The sequence below is a fragment of the Copidosoma floridanum genome, unplaced genomic scaffold, assembly GCF_036245765.1.
Source record: "Copidosoma floridanum isolate Cflo_tuat_1 unplaced genomic scaffold, Cflo_Japanese_pri ptg000030l, whole genome shotgun sequence".
Taxonomy (NCBI): Eukaryota; Metazoa; Arthropoda; class Insecta; order Hymenoptera; family Encyrtidae; genus Copidosoma; species Copidosoma floridanum.
In genome coordinates this window covers 36619548-36642430 of record NW_028321907.1, presented here as the reverse complement: position 1 = coordinate 36642430, position 22883 = coordinate 36619548, and the positions used below count along the sequence as shown (strand labels likewise).

General features: G+C 34.2%; 1 protein-coding gene across 1 annotated transcript in view; it reads left to right on the top strand.

Moving 5' to 3' along the window:
* Positions 1 to 22883, top strand: part of Nsun2 (tRNA (cytosine(34)-C(5))-methyltransferase Nsun2) — a 410807-nt gene that overhangs the window by 68894 nt on the left and 319030 nt on the right. Inside the window, exon 2 of the mRNA XM_089596349.1 lies at positions 12757 to 13233. Coding sequence (XP_089452475.1) covers positions 12757 to 13233 — 477 coding nt within the window. The remainder of the gene's footprint in view (positions 1 to 12756; positions 13234 to 22883) is intronic.

Below are 22883 nucleotides of genomic sequence, written 5' to 3'. Positions count from 1 at the left end.
GCATTTAAATTTATTCTTCATCGATTTTTAGAGTCAGGTTTTGCAAAAGTGTTTACTGACAGTCAAGAGAAAGTTCTTTGAGATCATATAACTGACATGGAAAAACGATTAATGGATTTGTCAATGATTGAAGTGAGAAAGCTTGCATTTGACTATGCTGTTGACTTGAACATTTCACATTGCTTCAACGTTACGAAAGGTAATCTTTGAAGGACTTCGTCAGTTTATTTACTTTGTGATATATTTGGACTGTTGGCTCAAGTTTTATTTTACCTATAGGTTTAGCTGGAAAAGATTGGCTGAAAAGTTTCATGGATAGACATGGTTTATCACAACGTAAAGCAGAACAAATGTCTGCAGCAAGAGCCAATGGATTCAATGAAACTGAAGTAAATAAATTTTTTTCTTTACTAGAATCCATTATGAATCAGTATAAATTTGAAGCTTCAAATGTATGGAACGTTGACGAAACTGGAGTATCAGTTGTTCCCAAATATGCGTCAAAAGTTGTTGATAAGGGGAAGAAAGCAAGTTTGTGGATTAACAGCAGCTGAACGAGGAGATACCGTTACAGCAAGAGTGTGTACGTCTGGTGCCGGTGTGTTCATGCCACTATTGCTTATCTTCTCCAGAGTGAAAGAGAATTCCAAGTTTCTAAAAGGACGTCCTGCTGGTGCATGGGCAGAATTTGATAAATCTGGTTGGATGCAGACGAAAATATTTACAAAGTGGTTTAAGGAATTTATTTCATTCACGAAAGTTTCGACAGATAATCCTATGCTGTTACTATTGGACGGTTATTCAACTCATATAAAAAATTTGGAAGTGGCGGAGTTAGATAGAAAAAAATGGTGTGGTGATATTATGTTTTCAACCCTACTGCACTCATAGAATGCAGCCACTTGACATGTCGTTAATGAAACCACTAAGCCATTTTTACACAGAAGTGTCACGATTTCAAAGAGGAAGTTGAGGCTGTATGATGTGTACAGTTTATTTGGCAAAGCATGGATGAAGGCTGCTAAAGTTAAGACTGCAGTGAAAGCCTTTGAGAAAGTGGGAATCTTTCTATTGAATGTTCACAAATTTGACAATGAATGGCAAAAAGAAACAATTTCAAGTCCTGCGAGCTCCTTTAACTCAACAAGTTTGTTTTTTCTCATTCAATGTATTTGTAAAAAAAGCCATGCAAGGTTCGACATTTTTTTTTCTTATACTATGAAGTATGCTGAATCATCTTTACACTGATATCAGGGTCTGCAGATGCTTCTGCATTTTTAGAGGTGATAGAAAATCAAACTGACATGAGTGCAAGTGCAAAAAAAACCATCAATTTAGCCTCCACACAAGAATGTTCGCTTAACATCCAAAACACTTTACCAAAGACTGAAAATAGGAGCAAAAGTGTTAAAGAGTCAGGACTAAAAAAACTCCTATCCTACATCCAAGAAGCAACTCCTCTAATTAATTTAATGGTAAATACATGCAAATTTTTTTCTTTTTTATATTGCTTCTCAACCTCTAAAATGTAACTTAGACATATGCCATTCTTCTACTCAATAGCACTAATACTTAAAATCAGGAAAAAATGGAGTATTTCACATTAATCGTCCAACTTTGCATGAGATACCTGACCCAACTCAAAACAATAAGAACTTAACAAATGAGTCCCAAGTTTTGCCAGTTACAAAAAAAAGTAGTAAAGGAGAGGTGGTAATTGTAACTGCAAATGAATACATCAGTAAACTGATTGAAAATAAAAGTATCCAAAATAAAAAGAAGCCAACACAAAAAAAAGTAATCCTAAACCAAAAATAATTGCTACTGAAGTATTAAAAACGAAAATTACAGTGGTTAAGAGTACGAAGCGAAAGTAGGAGAAAGCTGCAGAATCGTTGCCAAAACGTCTTTTCTTTGATCATTTACAGTAGGGAATTTCATGATCGAAATCGTACGTGTACGTTTGCACCTCAAAATATTGGGCAACTAAATCAGGGTACTCAAAAAAGCTTGGATGTAGAGGGTACAGACCAAAAATTTGATATACAATCACTTCCGATCATCATCAATGATTTAGGATTTGTAGATTATTGCACTTAGATTGAAATGTAAGGATAAATACAAATCTAAAATTTAGGTCAAAGTAGATCAAACAAAAAAAATTTTTTTATAGTATTTTTTTAAACATATTTTTACGTATTTTTTAAGTGTTACTTAGATACATGTTTGTTTAAAGAGATTATATACTGTTGTATAAGACATTGTATTTCAACTATATTTGAAGATTCAATTATTGTGATAAATAGTTGTGATAAAAAAAATCAATAAAGGTATTACACGTTTACTTAATTATTTAATTTGCACTGTCTTTATTACTCGATATTTATCATTTACCTATTCATAATTATAACATGGTCGTGTATATCTATATAGTGGTCTACTTCTGTTGCCAGCTCTGCCTCACCGTCCTGCCAGCTCTGCCCTGCTAGTGGGCAAAACTGGCAGTTTTTAAGGATCTTGGTATTCGTTCGATAAAAAGAACAGTGAATGAATTAATCTTGATCAAACTATTTCATTCCTTTCTATTCAAGTTAAACTTAAAGATACATTTTTTGTAATTTTAAAAGATTGTACTTTAAAACTACAGTAATTAGTTAAAGTTAGAGTGCCAGCCGCACCCGAATCTCCCCTATTGATTAAACGGTTATTTACATTATGGTATAACCTCCAAATATTACAAAATAAGCCAAATCTTTAAGAGGAAACAAGATAAAGCAAAAATAACGAGTTTTACGGGTTTTCTAAAGGGAATAAAAATATCGTGACGCCCAAAAATAGAGGCGTAAAAAACATTAACCTCAATTTTTGATGTTTTCGATGTACCTTCATGAAATGAAGTAGGAAAATCATGAGAAAAATTAAATTACGTTTAGTACAGGATAATAATCATGAAGATATGGTTTTCCATGGTCATGCGTGTACATAATCTTCAAATATTAAAAACATGCCATATTTTTAAAAGGAAGCAAGATATAGAAAAATAACAAGTTTTACAGGATTCCTAAAGGGCAAAAAAACATCGTGGTACACAAAAAGAAAGGTGTTGAGTTATGTGAAGACATTACCTCAAATATCAGTATTTTAAATATTTTTCTATAAAATCAACGTGGAGAACTTGTAAAAAAAATCATAGCATATTTGCAAGATTATTAAAAATATGTAGGACATATTTTTCGTTTTTTGCAAAACAATAAACTTAAAAATTATTTTAAAAAGTTCGTGAGCCTTTCATATATGAAAAATGTACAGAAAAGACATAAATATACCGCCGTAACCGTGAAAAAAAATACATATTGAACTCACATGTATTTACGAACCTTGTATTTTACAGTATACATGTGATTTCTACATACATGTGAAAACCTCGATCTTACCGAGGGACTCTGAGTCCCACACTCTGGTTTTTTTTAAAGTAACGACCTGCACTGCTTACTTTTTAGTTAGTTAATTATACACTGACATCTACACTAGAAGCCCGAAATTAATATGCGTGTTTTTGAGGGGTCCCAACCATTGAGCACAATTGGTCGATGAGCACAACATCTAAAAAAATTGGCAGTCTTGGCCCGCTATTCCGTCGATAACAACCTGGGGTTATTGGCCACTTACTCTCCACTTTATTAATTAATACATCAGTAAAAAATAACACAAACGCCAATCACCAGACGTCCTGGTGCGTTAACTGGCCGCTTCATTAATTTATAAATCAACTAATAATAATACAAGTGCCAATCACTAAATCACTCAGGGCACTTCCTGGCCACGCATTAAATAAATGTAAAAATAATAAATAACCGAACCACTAATCACCTCGTAACAAAAGAGTCTATTACTAGCCAATTTAATAATTAATAAAGCATTAAATAATATCACAAATGCCTATTACCATGTAACCTGGGGCACTTAAGGGCCACTCAATAAATAAATAAAAGAGCAATAAATAACCGAAGCGCTGATCACCAGATAACATGGGGCGCTTACTGGCTATTTTATTGATAAATAAATAACCCGAGGCACTTATTGACTACATTATTAATCTATAAAGCATTAAATAACACATGTACCAAACACCAGGTAACCTAAGGCACTGACTGTCCACTTAATAAATAAATTTAAAAAACTTAAGTTAAACACAACCTAAGAACCAATTGCAAGATAGCATGGGGCGCTTGCTGTCCACTTAACTAATTATTAAAGCATTAAATAATAACCTAAACACCAATCACTACAGAACTAGGGGCACTTAATGGAAGCTTTATTAATTACTAAGCATCAAATAATAACGCAACCGCTAATCATCAGCTAACTTCGGGCACTAATTCACCACGTCATTAATCTATAAATGATTAGAGGATCTCCCAGGACGCTGACTAATGAATGAAATAAAAACAATACATAACCTCAGAACCAATCAACAGGTCGCATGGGGTGCTTACTGGCCACTTAATTACTATACTAAAACATTAAATAATAACCCACGTTCCAATTACCAGATATCCCAAACACGTATTAGCCATTTCATTAATGAATAAACACGATACCTTAGGGCACTTACTGGCCACTTCATAAACAAATAAAAAAACAGTAAATGACACAAGCGCCAAACACCAGGTAACATGAGGTGCTTACTGGACACTATGTTAACTAATAAACATATCAGGGCACTTACTGGCTACGTTATTAATCTATAAACCATTTAAAAATAAGCGCCAATCACCAGTTAACCCGGAGCGCTTGCTTGCCACTATCATGATTGTTGAAGCATTAAGTAATTATACAAATTCCATATCACCACATCACCCAGGGTGCTTACTGGCCGCTTTGTTAATTAATAAACCATTAGATTATAACACAAGCACGAATCACCAGGTGGCCCCAGGCGCTCACTGCCCGCTTTATTGATTAATAAACGATTGAATAATAACATAAGCACCAATCACCAAAAACCTCGGGTGCTTACTGGCAACCTAATTAATGCATAAAAACACAATAAATGACCTAAGCGCCAATCACTGGGTAATAGTGGGCACTTACCGAGCTCTTGAACAATAAATAAATAACATGGGGTGCATATTGGCCGGTTTATTAACTAATATTGCATTAAATAATAGTTTCAGACATCATAGTTTTTTTCTATATTATAGTGCCGTACGTAGAGTTATGCACGAACTAAATGAGAAACAAGTGCAGAGAACGATTGGAGAAAACAAAAAAACTTAAGGGAGGAGAACAGAGTGGAACAGAGAACGGACACGGAACAGATCAATGAGCGGCTCCAAAGGCTAAAAAAATAAAAGGAGAGGAGAGACAGAAATCGAAGAGAGCTTGATATTATCATAAAAGAACTAATAATAAGAGAAGGAGAAATATTGAAAGAAGTAAAGAAACAGCTAAATTATCAGCTACGAACAGAAATGCAAAGCTTAAAGGCTACATTTATTGTTAGAGAGTAGAGGTAATAAGAGTCGATTACCGCGAAGTTCTAATCGATAATGATACCAATCACTGCATCATCAATGCAACCACTTTTACTTAAAAGAGTAGGGGAGTCCGAGTGGGATGGGTTCTAGGGTAAAATGAGTTTTTGCTGTATCTCTCCATTTGATTAGCTAACTATTTGTAGTTGTAAAAAAATTACTTATTGATTATTATAAGCCTATCAAGTAATTGCAAAAAAGTTATCTATCAAACAGGAAAAAAAAAAAAATTTTGCCTTGTTACATGCTGTCGAGAGATCGATCGCAGCACTTTTTCAACGTGTACATACACGTATTAGAATAATATAGATAGCGATGTTATGGGCACCAGATGAAAGTTAGAAGGTTTTTCTATTATTTGGTATCCTATTTTTTTTTATTATTAGTGCACCTAGGCAAGACTTACATGATTTTAGAAAAAAATGTCTTTAGGGCGGTATGGAGAAGTCGAACGGGGCGTTATGGTGTATGGATTGTTATTAAAAAAGGTAAGCAGGATAAATATTCCATTATAGTTTGCTAAGGTAAAAAATTATTTGTTTCAAGTTTAAAAAAAAATCTGAAAACAGCACCTAAAGACATTCTTTTTTAATTTCAGACCTAAAATTCAGCACGGTTTTCACCCTTGACTAAGAAAAAATGATAAGTTATATTATTTTGAGTACCAGTGATACATTTCATGGCTATACATCTCAAGAAGTGAGAAGACTAGTGTTTGGAATGGCAGGAAAACTCAACGTCAAAAATGAATTTCACAGAAATTTGCGTATGGCTAGGGAAGAATGGTTTTCTGGTTTAATGAAGAGAAATGCTGAGTTATCCCTTCGCAAACCGAAACCTATGTCTGCTGCAAGAGTTAACGCTTTCAAAAGAAGTACGGTTCAGAGCTTCTTTGATTTTTCGATGGTTTTTATAAATAGTATGAATTCTGTACCAGAGGAATATTTAATATTGATAAAACGAGAGTTTCCTGCAATCATAAGTCACACTCTAGAGTTGTTGCTTGGACTAGATAACCGCAAGCGGGAATGAAAGTGTCTGCTGAACGAGGAACGACTGGAACGGCATGCCTCTGTTTGTTAGCTTTTGGAGCATACATGCCTCCTCTTTTAATTTTTCCAAGGAAAAAAAGAAACGACGGATATTTGAAAGGATCACTTTCTGGAGGTTGGGCATAGTTCAACGGTGTAGGTTGAATTGATGAGGCAGTTTTTTTGTAAATGGATGGAGAAATTTATTGGATTTTCTCATGCATCCAAGGATAAACCTATGCTACTGATCGTTGACGGACACGCTTCACATGTGAAGAACATCCAAGAAATAAAACTTGCTCAAGATAATGGAGTCATAATGGTTTGCCTTCCACCACACTACACTCATCTAATGCAGCCGTTGGACGTTGCTTACATGAAATCGTTGAGTACTATATCTTATAGTACTATATCTCTAAAAGACATTTATAAAATATTTGGTTCTGCTTTCATAACAGCTTCAACCATAAAAACAGCTGTCTAAAGCTTTGAGGCAACTGGAATTTGTCCGTTCGAACCAGAAAAGTTTTCAAATAAACATTTTCCAGCAAAGTCAACGCAGGTAATTTTTTTTTATCGATCGATTAGTATGTCATGTGAAATTGAAATCCATTATTTACAGACAGCGTTTCTGAGCAGCAACCTAGTACACAATCAGATGCATCTGATGCAAATCGTCCATCTCAGCCATTACGCCATCCTGTTACTACTCCTCTCTCTCAACAGATTTCTGAAGATACAAGTATTGAGTATAACTTCAATATTAATTCTGGTAGTTTATCATGCGAAGTTGCAAGACTATCACCAAATACCAGTGTTAAAATACATTCGAATACAAGTGCAACTCACACTAATGATCGTAATGTCAAACATAATAATTTAGTTATAGAAAATCCCATTTCAACAGTTAATTACACGATGAAATCCATTCGAACAACTGACTGTACAATGCTAGATCAGAAAAATTTTAAAAGCGAAGACTGTTTTTCATAAAGTGATAATCCTATAATCCAAAATGGAATCCTGCAAAGTAACAATCTACGGAAGTTGGAGAATTCCTTACCCATCAGTAATGATTGATGTGAGAATTTGGCTTTAAAAGATTTTAAGGATGAAATAATAACAAATTTTGAATAATTTTTGGATGAGTTTTGAAAGAATGAAAAGAATCAAACTCTCATAAGTTATTCCTTTAACTCAAGTACACGGTTTTCAGTAGTTTTACGTACGTAAAATGTCTACTATTATTTAATATGGTAAAAAACTTCTTTGTTTTTTAGCCTGCAAAAAAAAGACGCAAAGGGAAAGCAGCTATCGTTTTGAAAAAGAATATACGGCTGGATTAGAGACTTGAAAAAATAAAGATAAAAAACCAGTTGCAAATAGCAAAAGAATAAAAGAAATCCTCTAAGTAATCGTACCAATACGCTGAATAACTCATTGGCTGCAAGAGAGGTCAATAATGAGATTATTATTATTAATGCTCTGCAAGACATGAATCCGAATCTTAGTTAACCATTTATGCTCGAGCCTATTCCAAGTGACTCTCAAGACGTTCAGTATTTTTTCTCGTCATGGTTGTAATGATTATATAACAAAATTTTATGAAAATTTGTATTAAGACTTGATTTGTAATGTTAGTATTCTTTGAAAAGTGATACATAATTATATTATAAGCTCGAATTACTTGTATACTAATGTCTACTGTTGAATATTCTAAGAATTATTCAGCTGTTTACAGATTAATAAAACTTCGGAAGTTGTTTTATAATTTTATTTGTACCAGTCCACTTTATTCTAAGAATTATCGAAACATAGCGCCCCGGTGTAAAACTCATACCGTCCCAGCACCAGGGTGGTATGAGTTTTCTTAGGTGCAAAATTTTATGTCTATAAAATCACTTTGGACTGATCTCTCATGATTTCCACACATCAATTATGATGGTAAAGCTTTTTGCTTTATGTTAATGTCTTTGAAGTATTAATATAATACATTATTTCACTGTAATGGTCATTTTCCTTTTTTTACCCTATTTTGCCCTGGTCTCCCCTATATTTTTACACAATTTTGAAAAAAAATTATCGAGATAACTTCTTTTTAACGAAAGTTATTAGCAGTTGAGTGTTTATTATGATTGTATAAATTTTAACTATTGTCTTTTCAAAAATTTTTTTTCTACTTTTGTAGGTTACGTTTTATTAATTTATATAAGTTAATGTTGTTTTTGTAAATCAACAACAGTAATAAAAAATAAATAATTAAAGCTTAAAATTTGGAAGTAGAGCGTGACTGTATTTCAATAATAATCTACAAAGGCCAATATTTCGACGTCCTGCAGACGTCCTCTTCAGGGCAATAAAAGTGCGAGGATAATACGCGATTACGTCGCACGAAAGCGTGCAAACAAAAATTATTCACACATGGTTAATAGATAATGACACGCTGAACAGCAGAACTTGCAAATTTTAAGCGTTATTTATTTATTTTTTGACAAGGAAGTAAGTGTTGGGGAGATTTTCAACTTTAAGTAATAAAAGATACTATACTTGAACTTGAACTTGAACTTAAGCATTTTAGAGAGTTCTTACTCGCATCCAATATGACTGCACCCTAGAAAATGTCTTTCAGCTATACTTAAAAATTTAAAAAAAGTCTTCTTACATAAAATAAGGTTAAAGGATTCGTAAGATACAACTGATCACACACAACATACACGCTCTGCTTTTGCAATTATCTGCTGTTTTAAAAGTCTCTATGACAATGGTAATTTATTTATTGCCTGTAGATACATTTAATGCCAATAATATTTTTCAATTGTCCTTACAATTTAAATTTGATTGGTTAGTTCTTGTAAAACCTGTAATCTAACTCGTTTTTGGTGGCGCGTTCGTAAGAATATGATTGCTGTCTGCCATTTATAATATGTCTCTCTGTCATCTTCTTTTTGTATAACTCGTTAAGTAAAAAGGTCCAATTCAGAGGGCTACTAAATCAATTTACGTTATCGATTTTACATGTAAGATTAATCTGAAAATCAACTTATCCCATCTCAAAAAATCAAATTTTAATTTAATGATCTGAGATCGACATCCCTAGTTTTCACACGATGCACTGAAGCTCCAAAAATAGCAATGTTTTCATGTCAAATCTGGTGGGTTACTAATTCTCAAACGCTTCGAACTCCATCCAAAAACTATGCCTAATAAATAGTTGACTATTATAGTTTTGTCAACCTTGACAATTAAAAATGCATCTGTGATAATCTGGTATACACTAACCACTCTCAAAGATCGCGCAATCAAGCTCAGAAAAAACTTTTTGACCAAAATCCTTTTTCTTTGTGGTTTTTACTAGAGTTATAAATGTGGAATTAGCCTTAAGCATGTAAGTCACGTTATTTGGCCACATCCGAAACATAACTAACCAAAAGAAAATTAAATTAAGAGCATTTAAAATTTTCGAATGCATGTTAGTCCATGCCTTTAGCGTTTTTCGAGCCATCGTAGAGAATTCCCCAAAAACGGGGAAAAAATTATTAGAAACATCAAAGATAGTTCTTCGACATTATATATATAAAACAATGTTTAATTTTATTGTATGTGTTCTTTACGTCTTAAGGACTTTGTCTAGAAGGCTTTAAATAAACAAAAACAAAAGTAAAGTATATTAAACATACGAAAAGCGTCATCTGCTGATAACTCGTCAATTTAACCTTTTTTTAGGCTGCTTTAAAAAAATTTTCTGCTAATTATCAAAGATGAAGATTTTAGTTAAAAGTTCAAATAAATGATGCTGTTTGAAATTTTATAAATTCTGCAGGGAACTGTGATACTTGCAAAATACCTCTGATCATTTAAAAATTCATTTTCAAATTATTCTTTAAGTAACATCGAGTTAAGAATCTTTAGGACCAAGAAGGTATACATAAACGTAATCACGCACATGATTATGAACGCAAATTGTAAATTCTTTGCATGGGCTGTATGAAAAAATGCATTATCTCAAGTAAAGCAAAACAATTATTAATAATATAATTATTAATATTAGTATACCTCGTGTGAAACGATATTATGTAAAAAGGTGATGCAATTATCGTTCGAATGAGTACACCTACGTAAGTTGGGTGTGGTTTCAATAAATATTTTAATATCTAATAACAGAACAATTATGAACAATATTTTATGGCACAATACAATATAAACAATATGGCAGCTGGCCAGTCAGAACTGCGCTCTTTCATCGAATCTTCCAATGGTTTCAAAACAACTTTCTAAGAAAATAAGAAATACCTTTATAAAATAGCAGATCGTTTAACTTTATCCTTTTTTACATGTTTAATTTAAAGAATTTGCAATTCAAAATGTGACCTTATGGGAAAATCACTTTGAATTGGATTTATAAGATCTATATCAAGCTGTCATTTTTTTGTTTGTATGAAAGATTACTATTAGATAACCCTGAGCAGTGCAGCTGATTCCAAAAGAGCTGGAAAAAATTGACGAAAAAAACTTTTTTCATAAGAATTTTTTTCGTTAGGTTAGCTCTTGTATACGTGTAACCATTACGTTACAAGTTACTTTTACTACCATCGATTTTTCTGTACCACTTGAAAATTACAGTTACAATGTCTTTGTTCTACTGCCATCAATAACTACATTAACAGAGTTAATCACACATTTCTTAAAAGTGTCATGAAAAATCAAAGTGAAAATGAATGGTCTTGAATAAATGTAATCTACTCCTCAACATAAGTAAAATGAAGAAAAAATATTTTAGACCGTCATTAGTTGCATCAAAAATCTTAGTAAAGCGAAAACATCAGTATTTTCTAAAACTTAAAATCATCAAATTTGTATACCTTATAATAAAAAAAGTTATATTGCTCCTTGTTTTCTCGTTATTAAATTTGCAGAAAATTTATTTGTAGGGTATTGACCAAAATATAATACAATAATTAGCTGGCCTAACTTGCCTGCTTTTGTTATCTTGAAGTTTTGGATGTAAAAAATTCATGTGATTTGATTTTTAAATAAATTAAAAGTAAAAGTTACAAGCCTTGACCGAAAACATTTTGGCTCATCTATCTTAAATTATGTAACGTTTCTGTGTGTTCATGTGTTAGTATTACTAATGAAGAGAGGAAAGGGAGAGACAGACAAATTTGTCATTAGCACCTTAAGAAATGTGGAGTGACGTGTGACTTTATTATGTTTTAAAAATTTGTGGTATTATTTGATGCTAACGGATGGTGAATAAAAGATTCTTATTAAATAAGGAGGTGGGTTACCATACATTTGACATTAAATTTATAATCAGTGACCACAAAGCAACAAAATGATGTGTGACTTGGTTGTGTTCAAAATAATGTTGTATTTTATGGGAGGGGGTGGTGAATTACGGGCTTGTGGATTATTCTACGTTTGACATGAAATTTGTAATCAGATATCCGAAAATCTATAAAGCAATGTGTGACTAGATTATTTTTTTAAATATGCGGTATTTTATGCCAGAGTTATGAATAAGAGATTGAGGAAGTAGATTTTTGTATATTTGTCATTGAATTTGTAATCAGTGATCTCCAAGACCCCATGGTGTACTTTATGGTGGAATTTGTTATTTCAATTTTTTAATCTTAGCCAGGTCTTTGGAAATTGACAACACTGGGCGCTGGCTTTCCTTTTAAGTCAGCAGGGTCTATATTTCTAGAAAATGACTGTAGAAAAAAAAAAGATTCTTTGATAAGAAGACAGTGAACAATCATCGTAAAAATATGTTACGAAATGTATTTGAATACCTGTGTCAGATCCGGAGTAAGACTGTCGACTGTGTTAGCTTTAGTGTTTATTTACTTAGACTACAGTGTCTCGGAGTTATTTGCGGCAGAAAAAGTTTTTCTTAGTCAAAACCAAAGAAATTTTTTTCAAATTAAAAAAGAAATACTTAATTTTAGAATGAATACTTCTGGAAAGGTTTTGTCGAGTTTTGTAAAATCATTTCGGTTAGTGGGTTTTGGTGTATTTCTCCTGTTTTACGGCCTTATAAGCTCAGTAGTAACACTTAACAAAACGTTTCAAACAAACACGTGTTTACACTTTTAGTTTTTGTAACAGAGTAAATTTAGTTGCCTATCAATGTAAAAATTACCTTTTTTAAACTTTATAAAAAGTTGATCGAAATTTTTTCGTAGAAAAAAGATGATTGGGATCGAGAACCTCATCGTTCATATTCAGAAATTATCAGAGAAAACAAAGATTTTGAATCATATTACAGAGCTCAAAAAATAGTTTCTGATCATGAGTGGAATTCTTTTATTCAAATTATGAAAGAAGATCTCCCTACTGCTTTTCGTATCACTGGATCTACGACAGAAACTAAAACATTACTAAAGATAATTCAAGGCGACTTTTTTAACGAAATTGTTAATACAGATTGTTCTAATGATACAAATAATGTCAGTATAGATATACAACCACATTGTTTACCTTTTTATCCCCAAGGATTGGGCTGGCAACTACAAATAAGTAGAAAAAATATAAGGCGGTCAGAACATTTTTTCAAATTGCATAATTTCTTAATAGCTGAGACTAATGGTGGAAATATTAGTCGACAAGAAGTTGTTAGTATGGTGCCACCACTAGTGCTTGATGTGAAACCTTGGCATAAGGTAAGACAGATCATTACTATGTAAAATGCTTTAAGAATTTATTGTTACATTGATTGTTTTATTTTGACTAATATTGTAAATGTTTTTCATTTTATTACGAACGTAACCTTTATTATTATTATTATTATTATTATTATTATTATTATTATTATTATTTTTATTTTTATTATTATTATTGTTATTGTTATTGTTGTTATTAGTACAATCATTATTATTCTTCTTACTATCATTACTTTTTTTTCTGTTACCGAGGTCGTCTAGAATGCCTTTATGCATGACAGAAAGGGTCGTGAACCCTGTGTAAGACGCGCAGTCTGCCTCAAGATGTTGTTTGATATTCGTAGCGATACAGACTGAATACCCACTAAACTGGCAAGCCCTATGTCCTGGGATGCCCTGCTGAGGATCAGATTTCATATTAAAACTGAAAGCTGGGGCCATGGAGTACTAACCGTTGACGTGGCGTTCCATCAATGTGTTGTCACCGTCGCAATGTTGCCTTCACATGTCTTCGTCCAGTCATCTTTTGTTTTGGGGTTACATTGATTCCCGCTGCTTACCCTTGCTAATGACTTGGTTAATTCAGCGTAGCTTAGTTCTGCAATAGGTGGCCCACTTTCGTTCTCCAAGATCTTATCTGCGCCTTGTAGGCTCCTTGTTTTTGACCTCCTCTAGTGCCTTCCTAGATGCTCGGTAGCCGCTGCCACCTACTCTGTTTTTGGCTTTTTCTGTTTCGCAAGTGAGACATTGGGCTTACTCTTTGCAATCTTTTTTACAGTGATTGAAAGCAAAGCTTTTACCAGTCCTCATTGTCGTAATTCCAAGCTATGTGTGTTTGCTCCAGGCACCTGAGGACTTCAACGCTTCTTTTTCCTTGGCAGCTGGTAAAGCCTATTAGTAAGCTTCTTATTCATTCTATTTTGTGGGCATCAGTCTTTTTAGTATTAACCAGAGCTACTTTTTGCCGCGTCACTGTTCTTCTGTGCAATGAGTACTTGGAAATCTTTCTCATTCCACACCGCAATATAGCCTCCTCAGTGGTAGAAAGTCAGTTTTATTAATCCTACCACATCTTTCTAAACGATACGTACAGCTCTATTAGATATGTTTACCTGATATTACCCAGGCCTTATCGTCCGGCTTGACCATTCTGCTGAAATTCCTGCACCGTAAACGAGCGATGCACTTGGCCAGCCCCAGAGGACAACCCGTGAGTTAATCTTTAAGTCAGTGTAGTGTATGCTCTGAAGAAAATATTTTAGCCGTTGCTTACCCGTATACACAAGGTGGTGTGCTTTTTGGTTTAAAGCCTCTTCATCGGATTTAAGCTGCAAGCAGTGCTATCTTCATCAAGGTCATGCATACCTTAGAGGAGAATGATTATTACTATTTTTTATTTTATTTTATTTCCTTTTTTCTTTTTCTTTATCCGAGATCATCGAAAATGCCTTGATGCACGATCGAAAGGGGTACGAACCCCTTCCCTGTGTAAAAATCGTAGTCAGACTAAAAGTGCTTATTTCTTGCTACGATGTTCTTAGCGATATTGACTGAATACCCACTAAACTGGCAAGACCTTTCTCCTGGGACACATGGCTTAGAATCCGCTTTTGCATTACTACTTCGAGCCAGAGTCGCAAAGGCTTAGCCTTTAGTACGGGCTTTCTCCAGTATTTCGTCACCAACGCATATTGTTACTTTTTGCGTTGACTAGGATATTCTCTAGTTTTCGTCATACTTTTAAGTAGCTGTTCCCTATTTTGTTAAAATAAAAGAAGTAGAAACTACCTAGCACAAGTGTTATGACCGGACTTGTTTAGAGTCTCTTAGGGTTTAGTTCGTAAGCTTAATTTGTTTCTTGTAGTTGAATGAAAATGTTTTATTTGAAAGATATGAATAATTTTAATTAATGTATACTTTTATTAAAACAATTTAAAACAGTTTCTTTTTTAAGTACAATTTACTTGGAACACTTTAACGAGGTTAAGTATTAATTACGTTACTGATAAATAACTTACATCTATCACTAATTGTTGTTACTGCTGCTTCGGAGTTTCCTAACGCTTTGTGCAGTAGTTTTTAGTGATTCCTTAAACTACATGAGCAAATTCGTGACCGGCAAGATGTTGCGGTTTCTGCTTTAGCTGCTATCGCTGAAACCACTTTCGGTGGGTCTCCTTCGTTGTACCTCGCTTCTCAGCGTAGTTCGATACTATTGCTTTTCTCGAAATGCACCCGAATCGCCTCAGCCAACATGTTACGCCTTACGTGTATAAGGCATTCGCAAGTCGAGGAAGTCAAGAGTAGACTAAAAATTTAGAGGACAGGTGACAGACGTAAAAAGAGCGATTTTTCCTCTTGATAGTGCGATTTTATAACGTCAGAGAGGGTGAAAGGGGCCTTTGGTTGAATTACGTCAACCAATGAGCGATTTTCTTGCAAACTGCGTTAACAGCAAAACAGTAGGCTTGCATGATGATGGTTTCATGTTATGATTAAATGTGTTAGGAAACAACAATACAATAGTACCAATCTTATTTTTCTAACAAGTGCGATCGAGTATTTTGGATCAGTGATGATGAATGCTCGTATCAGCAATAAAAGGAACACTAAATATAAGTTAAAGTGTGATAAAAAAGTTAACAAATTTTTCAATTAATCCTTTCGGGGATTTTACAATCAATTTTGAAAATAATCGAATAATATATCAATTTGTTTTTAAATTGGTATTCACTATTAAAAATTGATAATAAATGCGTGGGTGAACTATTTATTCATACGTATAATACAATTTATGCATTCACACATGTAACTACCAATTTTAATACATACATTCATTCTTACAACAAAGCTCGCCGTATTATATGTCAGCATATTATGAAACTTAAATTTACCTTAAAGCTAATACTTACACACACGCATTTAAGTCACGCATAAGCTTCACGTGTCAAATGAGCTTGTGTATATGCACAATACGTTTTGTATTAATTAGGTATGATATCAGTTTGGTGATTGGTAAATGGTTTTTGCAGTACACTCCCACACATAGATGATAAATGAGTAGCCTCGGTAACTAGGTTAGCTAGGTCAACAAGCTGTCACAGTAACCCGAAAGTTAAAAAAAATTAAAATTACCTTTCAAGTTATGTTTGTAAAGAGAGAGGTGACATCCAGAGAAACCAGCAGATAGTCATTTGGGATTCCGAATATTTCAATTTCTTATATTACGTCCTCACTTTTATTAAGATGAAAATGGGGTTTGGGAATATTATTTTTAAAATTTTTATAAAGTAATATGTTGTAACAATTCATTTTTTTTTGTGACGTTGGAATCGTAATGTTTGGTTCTTATTCTTAAAATCAAGAGATCGATAAATCGTAAGGTTATTGAAATTCTTTTATTGACAATAGCAACAGAAGAAAAGTGGGCTCTATACCATTTCCGGCACAGGTTAAGGTTCAACTGATCATTTACGCGCTGAAACACTCACACACACTCATGTGTCAACTTTATTGTTCTTATAATAATAAGGTTCTGTGTGAAAAACACTATAATCTTTCAAACTTTCTAAAATAAAATATTCTACTGATTCAATAGAGACTAAATTTTTTATTGTATTGCTGTGAAAAATGAACCGATGAAAACTTCATACACACGAGCTCACTAACAGCCTCACAAAAGTTTTTTATTTCTGTCCAAATATCCTTTACAGTTGAAATTTTAAGATATTTCAGATTTATTGATGTTAAAAGTCTTAAAACAATATTTAATAACTGATAGATGACCTGCTTACAAAAAAAACGAATTTTCAATAATCAATAAAATAAAGCGAAAAAACTGCATTCCTCAAAACTTATAATCTCGAAGAAAAAAAAAGTTAAATTAAAAACCGTATGTTATCGTTGTTACATCCCAAGTTAACACGAATTATATTATAACTAAAAACTATCCGTCCATCAAAATTCCGATAAGACATATTGTGAATATAAAGCAAGCTCACATGACAAGAGAAGCTTGTATGTCGTTTATGTGTGCGCGTGTGTGTATTAGCTTTAAGGTGAATGCTTTATAATATGCTGACATAGAATACGGCCAGCCTCATTGTAAAAATGCATGTATGTATGAATGAATAGTTACTTAAATAATTAAAAATTATTATTAAATTGCTTCAATAAAGAAATACATTAATCACCCATATTATTTAATTAAAGATCATTATTCAATAAAAAAAAAAAAATGAAAGAACAAATAAAGCTCACAAGCTGAATTCTAAGAACCCCACGAATGACACTTACACAAAACAGTTAAGACCTTACTCTGAACAAGTCTGGTCATAACAAATTGGCATCCCTTGTGTGTTCTTAAAATCTTAGTTTTTTTCGAAAAAAAAAAAATTAATAAATAAAATAAATAAATAAATGAATAAAAATGCCCGGAAATAGTAGAGGAAACCCATCAGTGGACGACTCTCTTATACAACAGTTTTTAAATGTTTCACAAGGATTAAGTACGACTAATTCATTAATGTGCATAAATCAAGCATCTTAACACATACCTTTTTATGACAGATACTCGACTCCCTTAAAAGACTTTTTACAAGATGTAGAAAATGGACGAACTCTAATAACAGCCCCTCAAGAACCTATGTACCTTCGCACAGTTATTTCTAGACTCAAAGGCAAAGCTCGAGAGAGTTTAGTAGGTTCTACTTTTGCATCAATCGATCAGTTAAAAAAACATCTGAAACAAGAATTCTCACCAACCAAATCATATCATGAACACATGGCAGAACTTTAAAATACTACAATGAAACAAAACGAAACAGTTCGAAATTTTTATCATAGAATAATTTCTTTTACTAAAACTACCTTAACAGCCCTTTTAAACGAATTGAATGATGAGAAACTCAAGACAACACAAAGACCACAACTTGAAAAATTAGCGTTACAAACGTTTATTAATGGTTTACCTGACTCGTAGAAATTAAGTATAGCACTTTCGAAACCCAAAGATATCCATGAAGCTTTAGAAGCTGCTTTACTTACTGAACGCACTTGCCCACCAGTATACCATCAGGCTAAGTACGTTTACAAGGCCGTACCCATGACCTCTACTGCTACGACTCCTGAATCTTCGGTACCGAACGTTACCGAAATTCCTGTTCCTGTCTCTACTCAGTTCGACCACCAAAAAAAATTCGTCAGTTTTAATGACCCATTGACACACAATAGAAATTCTTTCCCGCATACCTATTATAAAAATGATGTCAAGATGACTCAACAAAAATTCGACGAGTATGGTCAAAAAATTGTACATCCCGCACTTAGCCATGTAATAACTATTGTTACCCTCCAAATTTCTAAGAAATTCCATATTTTCAACCACCACCCTTTTATCCACCTTACTACCCACAAATGTATTATCCCTATCCTCATACTCAAGGCTATGCTTACCATCAACAAGCTCCATCTCAATACTACAACCAAAAACAATACCAAGATTATACTCAAAAACGATACCGATATACTCGCCCTAACTCTCCAAAAAACGAGAACGAGACTCGCCGGTTGGACGTGACTGTGAGTTTGAATCTGATGACGCGTCCGAAATCAATAATAGCAATGAAATCCACAGAGCCTTCTGAGCAAGAACAATAGGAAATTCATCAGCAGTTAAATTGCGTTGCGAAAAATTTCGGAAAGATTCAGAAATTTTTATATTAGATTCAGGCGCCGAAGTAAATGTGATCAGTTATAACGCATTAAAGAACGGCACAGAAATTAATTGTGATAATACAATTGAATTAGAAGGAATAGCCCCACAGCGAATATACACTCAAGATACTGTAACGGTAAATTTGTTTAATACAGATCACGAAATTCACGTTATGAGTCCAGAATCGCCAATAAATAATGTATGTATTTTAGAAGATCCGTTCTTTACGCAAGAAAACGCTAGAATCGCTTACGGATTAAATGCATTAATAGTTGAAAGCAGACGAATTGAACCTGTACCTTTTCTATACCAAAATAATAAAATCAACTCTATAAAATTAATTAAAAAACAAGAAAAACCCTTAAGATTGAAACCGTAACAAAATTTCAAATCAACTTGTGAAAAATTTATTTTTCCATTTTACGATAACGATAAAATAACCAACACCCCCATGCGATACTATTTATCATAATTCTCAAGGATTTAATGTAAATAAAAACGGAAGTTATCATTTACCAGCCAGAACAAGAGTAGCTATTAAATTACCGACTAGAAACAAGATCACCGGCCATTCGTATCTTCGTAAGATTACTACCGTACTCGGAATATATATAGGCGAGGCGGTAGTAGATTGCAAAGAAGGTCACTGTTATACAATAGCTATAAACACAAGAGATAAGGCGACAAAAATAGAAATACCCGCGCAAGAACTTGAGCCTTTTGATGTCATGGAATCTGAAGACTTTTTCGACACTGACTTCGAAGAAGACAATTTAAACAATACAAAAGATTGCATTGAATTTATAATGTATAAGCTAAAAAGATCTCATCACTCAAAAGCTAGTTTATCAGAAATAAGAAAAGTTGCAGAAAAATACGCTCACTTATTTTACATTCCAGGTGACCCGGCTCATCGTACTTCTATTATAACACATAAAATACCTACGACAAACGACCGCCCTGTATATGTCAAACAATACCGCTACTTCTTATCATTACACCAAGGAATAAAAACTTAAGTAGAAAAATTATTAGCAGACGATACAATCATAAAATCAAACAGCCCTTACAGTAGTCCTCTCTGGATAGTACCCAAGAAACAAGGACCTGATCGAACAAAAAGATACAGATTAGTAATAGGTTACCGTGAACTAAACGAAAAAACAATCCCTGTTGCTTATCCACTACCAAACATTACTGAAATATTAGAGCAAATCGGAGGCACAAATTATTTCTCCGATTTTGATCCAGCCAGTGAATTCCATCAAATAGAAGTTGATCCTGCAGATAGACATAAAACTGCTTTTAGCACACCTAACGGTCATTATGAATATGTAGGAATGCCATTTGGACAATGCAATGCACCTGCAACATTTCACTGACTAATGGACGTAATTTTATTAAATTTATTTTCTATGGGCTCGTGCACCTCTCGAGGTATGGAGCTACGTTTCAAAGGCGACAGTGTACAGCTGCTAAAGGGCAAAGAGCTTATTGCCTACGGTGTTAAACAGGCTAACGAGATTTATAGGCTCTTTTTGCGTGCACGCACTGGTCGCCTGACAGAGGCAAATTTGTCGATTCAAAGTCCAAATGTGTGGCACGAGCGTCTCCGACACATAAATGTGCACACTAATAAACAACTGATGTCCAAAGGCATGGTTAACGGAGTTAAAGTAGCCGCCGCTGACCAGTTTTTCTCTGAGACTTGCCAGCTGGGAAAGTCTTATAAGCTACCGTTCAACAAAAGTGTTGTGCATAATTCTAAGCCGAATGAGTTCATGCACTGTGATGTGTGCGGACCCATGCCAGTAGATTCGCTCGGGGGCTGTCGCTATTTTTTCTCGTTTATTGATGACGCCACAAGTTATCGAAAAGTGTTCTTTCTAAAGTATAAGGCAGATGTGTACGAGTAGTTTGAAGAGTTTATTGCAGAAATTAAAAACAAGTTCGACAAACCTATGCGAGTTGTGCATAGTGATAATGAAAAAGAGTTTCTCAATGAAAAACTCAGGCTTCTTGTAACCTCAAATGGAATAACTCACGAGTGCACTGCGCCGTAGACACCACAGCAGAATGAAAAAGCAGAAAGAGAGAACACAACGATCGTCGAGTCTGCTCGCACAATGCTAAAGGCCAAGATGTTCCCCGAATTTTTATGGGCGGAAGCCATTAATACAGCTTTTTATGTATTAAACAGAGCATTGCAGTCAACTCGTGATTGCACCAATACTTGCTACGAGGCTTGGACGTAGAAAAAGACTGATCTTGAGCACGTGCGAGTTTTTGGCTCAGAAGCACTTATACACATACCTAAAGAACTAACTAAAAATTTTGACGCTAAGTCAAAGAAGGTTGTACTTGTTGGTTACGAGGACAATTCAAGAAACTATAGGCTATGTGATCCAAGCACGAAAAAGCTGTTTGTTTCGAGAAACGTAATTTTCAAAGAGTCATGCCCTGATCCAGGTAAACAAGAGGCTGATTCAGGAGATGCTGGATCAATTTTGCCGGCCAACAGCGATGATCAAGATGCTGCTGCCGCTGTCAATGTTTTTGGTGTGCTTACTGAGAAAGAAGTAGAGTGTCCAGCTCCCCAAGTGCCCCGACTCCAAGATCTGGATTGAAGCGATTCACAACGAACTTGACGCTTACCAGCGAAACAAAACATGGATCCTTGGACCCCAAGTTTTAAATAGTTGAACAGTCGATTCCAAATGGGTGTTTAAGGTAATCCAGTTAAATGAGAGTGAGAAACCTCGCTACAAGGCACGTCTCTGCGCCAGAGGTTTTATGCAGAAACAAGGTGAGGATTACACCGAAACGTTTGCTCCCGTAGTCAGGTATGACTCCCTACGAGTTATACTGGCTCATGTAACTAAACTTGACTTCGAAATAATGACTTTTGATGTGCGATCTGCATTTTTATACGGAGAATGGAAGGAGAAAATTTTCATGGAGATTCCAGAAGGTGTCAACGCCCACGAAAAAGAGGATCTGGTTTGCTTACTCAATAAATCTCTTGATGGGCTTAAGCAAGCCCCTCGCTGTTGGAACAGCAAGTTCAAAGAATTTTTAAATGTTTTTGATTTTAAAGAAAGTGATGTGGACCAGTTTGCTTGTATACTTAGCATTGTTTGTTAATGATGGTTTAATTGCATGCAAATCTTTAAGTGTTATGAAAATTATTTTAAACAAAATGTCAAATTTTTTTGAAATAATAACGGACGATGGTAGTGCATATGTAGGCATGCAGATATCCCGCAACAGGCAAAGAGAAGAGTTATTTATCGGTCAAAGTATGTATACAGATAGAATTTTGTGTAAACTTGGAATGAGTAACGCGAAGCCTGTCAGTGTGCCAACCGATTCCTATGTACATCTGCAAGTGGCATGTATAAATCAAGAAAACAAACTTAACGTATCGTATCGCGAAGCTATAGGCTGTCTCTTGTTCTTAGCTATAGTTTCCCGTCCTGACATTGCCTATGCCGCGTCTATGCTTAGCCGTTTTTCAAATAAATATGATTTAAATCACTGGAACGCAGTCAAACGCGTATTAGCATATTAAGCTGGTACTCAAAATTTAGTTATATCATACAAAAGTATAAAACGACTCTAATCATCTAGTAGACTATTCTAACGCAGATTTTGCCAGTGACGTGGAAACACGTAGATCTACGACTAGATTCGTTTTTTGTATGATAGGGGGGGCAGTAACTTGGTCGTCACAGGGACAGAGCCTAGTTTCGCTCCATCGCACTGAATCAGAATATGTAGCAGCATCGGCTGCAGTAAAAGAAGCCGTATGGTTGCATAAGTTACTCATAAATATCGTATGTCAAGATGAACCTGGTATCTGTCTCTTTGTTGACAATCAAAACGCTAATAGACTTACTAAAAATCCTGAATTTCATAAAAGGACCAAACAAAT